This window comes from Melampsora larici-populina (assembly GCF_000204055.1).
Source record: "Melampsora larici-populina 98AG31 unplaced genomic scaffold MELLAscaffold_40, whole genome shotgun sequence".
Classification (NCBI taxonomy): Eukaryota; Fungi; Basidiomycota; class Pucciniomycetes; order Pucciniales; family Melampsoraceae; genus Melampsora; species Melampsora laricis-populina.
Window position 1 is genome coordinate 807,886 of NW_006768804.1, and position 6,000 is coordinate 813,885.

Below are 6,000 nucleotides of genomic sequence, written 5' to 3' on the forward strand. Positions count from 1 at the left end.
GTCCTTTGACTGTTTTGTTCCAATATTGAAAGCATGCAAGCAGTCAAAACCACATGCAATAGCAGTGGATGGGAGTTCAAAATCATAGGACTGAAGAAGCGATCTTAACGCAATGCATCTAGGGTCAGCCATTTCCTCTGTTTGAAACCCATCAGCGCATCTGTATCGCTCACCACAGCTATAAGATTTGGCATTTCCTACGCTGGCGCGCCTCGGTTCCGCATCATCCAGTCCCAAATCAAGGCTAGCGCCGTTAGAACCTAGAACTGGATCCCTGAAAAAAGACGATCAATCATATTAGGTTTGTTGTCTTCACACTGAATGTTCAAACACCTACATAGCGTCTTGAGAAGTTGATCTCATTTCATTTCCTACGCTGGCGCGCCTCGGTTCCGCATCATCCAGTCCCAAATCAAGGCTAGCGCCGTTAAAACCTAGTACTGGATCCCTAAAAAAAGACAATCAATCATATTAGGTTTGTTGTCTTCACACTGAATGTTCAAACACCTACATAGCGTCTTGAGAAGTTGATCTCATTCCCACGGCAGGCTCCTCATGCGTTCGTGATGTGGCAGGCTCGTCGTTTTGATTGTCAGGGCATGTTAGTACCGTTGAGATTTGATCAGCCCGAGAGTGTCGAAGAAACGTGGTTTTAGCAACTTCCGAGCCTGGCTGCACTGTGCCATCGAGAGCAATATGTGATGTTGAACCACATCGACTCGATGTACATGTACACACCCACTTTATGGTTCGCTTTGTTTTGCGTGGCATTGAGAATGAGAAGTTATGTGGAATGGGTTGGGAAGTTGTCGCAATCAGAGTTATACCAGAAGGTCAGTTGAAGTCATGATCCAGCAGTGTCAAATGCAGTGAAGTGCGGAATGCAACAAGATTCAAACCACCTGATGTTCTCCTATTGCAACTTGCTGTTAACAGGTTCTGGACTAGGCACACTTCACAGTCCTAGTAGAATAGACCAACTGACTTCACACTACACAAAAGTCCCTCCTTTTGCGCGGTACTGGCCCGCTCAGATTGGTTAAGTTTGATATGAATCTAACCGGCGGTTATAGTCCACTTGGATAACTTGTTATTCCTTGTTACAAGACTAATCAAAAAAATCTAGAGATGGCAACATGTCAATGTTGCAAGTGCAACGTTTGAATCACATGATATGCCCTGTCGCAACGCTTTGAAAAGGCCTCGCAAAAACCTCTGAAGATGGCAAGCCTATAAGAAGACTGTTCACGCACTTCTGATCTTAGTTTTCAAGCTTTCAGAGAAAGTCCTGGAAACCTTTTCATTTCTGAATTCATCAGCTAGACAAGACTGGTACATATCTAGTCTGCTAAGCGCGATCCTAGTAAGAAGTTATAATTGGTTTTCAAGAAAAGTATTGAGGTTGAATTTGATGGTTTAATTTTTAGTGGAATGCAGACTACCACGGATATGGCGTAGCAGGGTGAAAACAAAAGCTACGTAGACAAATAAGATGCCGCTTTCAAAAAAAAGTCGAGTTAACAAGCAAGCTAGTAAACCTAGTTTTGTATATATTGTTTTTGGTATGTCTCTACTTTCTAGTCACGTCTTTGTTGCTTTCAATGTTGAGATCAACGCGACCTATCTAAGGAGATGATATTTAGTTAGTTATCCTCTTACCATAATTCAAAGGTTCAAGCGGATGCCACCCACCCACCAACAAGATAAATATGCAAATCACATGATAGATGTCTCGAATGAAATTCACCATCTGAAGAGCTTTGCCCCCGCCCAACAACGATCCCCTATGTAAATGTTCACAGTGAATTAGGGATGTCTGAAGTTGTCGAGACCTACCGCTGTCGTATTCCCGTCTTTTGGTTGGATCTGATAGAGTTTCGAAAGCTTCTTGTAGCTGTGATCCACGTCAAGATAAAGCACCAAGATGGCAATGAGGCTTTAGTTTGGGATAGATGAGGAATGGGGAGGAATCATGCCGGAAAGGAAACCGCACTTGTTGGAACATGTTGGCCGCACCGCCTTTATCTGGATGAAATCTGCGACAAAGGTCTCGATATGATTGTTTAAGCTGGGATGCAGTGAAGGAATGAGAGACTCCAAGGATCTATACTTAGCAAGCGGATGTCAGTCACTCTCATGTGTCAGTGTCGAAAGAGCCTCCTAATCTGATCTGGGTAAAAGAAGAGGAAGGGGAAACATACCGCATAATAACCCTTGGGGTCCAGTGCCGAAACAATGAGAGGTGGGGGCTCTGGACAAGATGAACTGGACTGGATTAGAGGGTTTTGCGCCGTGGTAGAGTTTCGAAATGTTGTGTTACTTTCTGGTGAGCGCTCTTGGATGATACTTGAGGCATCAAGCTTCGAGCTGATAGGCCACTGGTGTTCCTTTGGAAACTTTGAGATATGCTGACAATCTTGCTGAGTGGCTTGAGATAAGAGTGATCTGATCATGCTAGTCATATGTTCCGTGTTAGGATTTCGTAGCGGTTCAAAGTTGTAGACTTGAGCATGATGAGCCAGTACCGCTTGATCAGCATTTTGAATGCGAGTCCAAGCTTGCTTCACTGTTTGAGTGTCATTCCTCTTTGCCTCTTTCAATGACTTAATTCTGCAGACTAAGGATGTGATCTCTGGATACAACGGATGAGAAGCGTCAATGAAAACGTGGGAAGTAGGTTTACTAAGATGTTCAATCGCCTCAGTTGCTTCAATTGGTTTTGATAAAGCTAAATGGCATTTCACTAATCTCAAAACACGTTTGCCGATTGATAATCTTGATGAGTCCGATAACCAGACTGGTAGGTGGGTAGATCTAAAAGATTGTAGCAGGTCAGCTGCGGCCGGTGTAATTTGATTCAGGGCCATGTAGGCTGAGGCTCGATTGGCGAATGAGGTGGCCAACCCGGCAGGAGCTTCTTGATGAGGTTGACAATTGAGCGGGTAAGCTTGTATAGCTCTGGTATATAGCTCGACCGCATCCTGTTAAAGCAATTATAATGTTGAGAAGTTGAAGCAGGCAGCAAATGAGTATGGGCAATGTAAACTTACTGTATAGTTTTTCTCGTGATACATGTGGTTTCCGGCTAATCTAAATCGTTCAGCTCGGGCAACCTCGTTGGCGTATGCAGCTGAGCTTGATACCTCAAGTATGAAGTTGGAGACATCCAATTGGATGGAACCTGGTCTACCAAAAATTAATCTAGATTGACTCTTGATTGAATTTCTACTAGATACAATACATGAGGAAGTCCTGAATCGCATAACACTGCATTTTTTTGATTCGGAAAGACTTTCATGATTAGACGATCTTAATCTCGGAAAACGTTGACCAGCTTCTGAAGTGTATTCCCTTTGTCTTTTCTTCGAATTTGGTTTAGATCGATGGTCGTCGTTTTTGATTTCCATTGCATCTGACTCAATGTTTTGATGATCCGGTAAGTCTGGACTTCCACCAGAATCACCAAGTCGGGTACCGGAGGCACTAAAAAGCTAAAGGATTGGTATGTGAAATGATCAGCAATTGGTTAAGTTTGTCATCATTCAAAAGAGGAAACTTTTACCTTGATTTCAGATGGTTTGGCGGCGGTCAACAATGATGCTGACATCTTCGCTATGATGATTGAAGTGACAATGAGCAGGTTTGATGAAAGGAATCAAATCCAAGAGGGAGACATATTTAAATTATGCGGCGGGATGCTTTGGGATACAAACGATTATATGTCGTAATTCATTGTGAGAGGGTCTAAATGAGTGTAACTTCAGGTTTCCAACATATTTCTGGGAAGTCCTGTTGGCAGGGAAATTCCGTCCGCAAAGAATTGCACCCAGCTAGGTATCTTTCTGAATGTGTTTGAATCCTTTGGATTCCGTGTTCTGTTCGACACAAATCCAAGAGGTCAGCTCCGTAGAATGAGGTGGAGGAATGGCTCAGGGTCAATGTACATATATCGAAACTAATTGTGAGAGGGTTTGGATGCATACAACATAAGGGTTCCAATATATGTCTTTGAATATCATGTTGATATGGAAATTTCTGCCGACTACTTGTTTTGTAAGCCGTTACTATCACATTCCAGCTTTGGACGCTCCAGGTTCCTGCTGATGCATCCCCATTTGTCAGTGCGGGCACCGACTTTCACAGAGGCGCGTACTGCGAGCAACATGACACACACCAATGGACTGCAACCCTCTGTAAAGCCTTGGGAGTGTCCGCGTATCTTCAACGGCCTCCTCGCATCTCGTTTGATTTAACCTCCATTCATGGGTAAGTCCAATTTTCTAAAAACATTTATCGAAAAAGAATGGTCACTTTCAATCAATTAATTATTCTTTTTTCTCTTTCATATAAAATAAAACTCGAAAACGAACGTGCTGAAGCTGGTATAAATGTCTTTTCTTTCGATCAGCGTGTATGTTTCTTACACGATTTCAAAATGGATTTGTTTCGTTCCCAAAACTGATTATTTTTTATGTTTATCTTTTCCTTTCAAAGAAGCGATTTGATGAAACTGCAGCCCAAACTAATACGCAAGATCAAACTTCTTAGCCACAATCTTTAACAGAGGCAAATAATTGTAAGCTTACCTTTAAATTCTCTCAGATTTCATAAGTCATGATCTCATGCGTTCCGAAACCACTCTCACAATTATAATTTGTTCAGGTTGATTATTTGGGCCAAGGAGAAACTTTCACCTTCGCTCAACTTTTCGCTCCTTGCCACCGATTTACCTCCTTTGAAAGAAACTCCCGTGAACGCCTCGAGTCTATCACAATGGAGCCATTAACGTTCAAAGTTCAGGTCCTAGCCCAGTATCGCACCCCGCCACTTCCTCCTCTCGTCTCCTTCGCCCCGTCTCACGACGCACGAATTTTATCCCACCCGAACAATGATATGTTACTGAGAGGTCCATTCAACTCATGGTAAGTCCTTCGTAATCGACTATTCTTGGATGTGTTCACTAATAGATTTTGTTTGGTTCATTCACCACCTCAGGGGATATGATATGGGTACAAAGAACATCTTCACTGTGCTAGACGGCAACTGGACATTTGATGTATGTTGTAATTCCTATATACTCTTCTTCGGTCAAATGATTGATTTAGTCTCGTGTCGTTTAGATTCTAGATCATGACATCGTGGCCCAACTACTTTCAAGCGACGGTGTTTAGCACAGACAAGGTCCGGCAACGATTATTCTCCCACGAAAGCAGATATGGAGCTGGGTCACCATCCTATCCACTCGCCCCGAGGAAATCAATGATGCACAAGGACCGTCTCTGACTTGGATGTAAAGGTAACTGTCGATAAGCCTTTTTGCCAGTCGAATATTGCCATTTCCCACTCTCCTGAGTTATTTTGAAAACACAGCGCGACCCTATCAAAATCATCCCAGTAAGTTCCGTAATTCAACTTGTTTACGAATGAGTTCACGGAAGGTATGCCGTCGTCCTTTTTTGGAAAGGACAGGTCGTTCACCATCCGAATTGATCCATCGCCATTCACAGCACTGCCCATTGGATTTGAACGAACAAATCCAAATTTCTCGAACACTTGCTGGTGAGTAAACGGGCCGGCAATTCTACCAGCTCTCAATTCTTTCGCTAAGGTAATTTCTATCTGATCCTTCGCCGCAGTTGCTGATCTATGATCATCAGGGGTGTTCCACTGCATACCTCCTATCGTACGTTGAGGTATACCAAGGCAAAACCCATCCTTAAGACCATCTGTGATGTGAGGAATGTCTTTCTCTAAGCCTACTTCTCGCATCAATCCTGCCCACTCAGCAACCACCATCTTACAGGAAACTGGAGCGGGCCATGTGTTTTGGAACGGTACTGTGAAGATTTTCCGCTGCCAGAAAGGTATTGGTTCTTTCGTCCGCCGTATCTCTCTTTCTTTTTCTGATTCATCTGAACTTGATTCGCTAAATTTTTCAAGCTGATCTCTACGTTCGACAATTCGCGGACAGGAACCCCTAACCCTTCCAACTCCCCTGTC

At 43.3% G+C, this 6,000-nt stretch overlaps 1 protein-coding gene across 1 annotated transcript; it reads right to left on the reverse strand.

The window, feature by feature from the left end:
• Positions 1 to 1,743: 1,743 nt before the first annotated feature.
• MELLADRAFT_117528 (uncharacterized protein) lies at positions 1,744 to 3,612 on the reverse strand (the record flags this gene model as incomplete). The annotated part of the gene is made up of 6 exons (XM_007414004.1): positions 1,744 to 1,784; positions 1,837 to 1,894; positions 1,994 to 2,104; positions 2,202 to 2,981; positions 3,051 to 3,491; positions 3,563 to 3,612. 6 exons carry the CDS (start codon positions 3,605 to 3,607, stop codon positions 1,744 to 1,746), a joined length of 1,476 nt encoding a protein of 491 aa, XP_007414066.1.
• Positions 3,613 to 6,000: the final 2,388 nt, after the last annotated feature.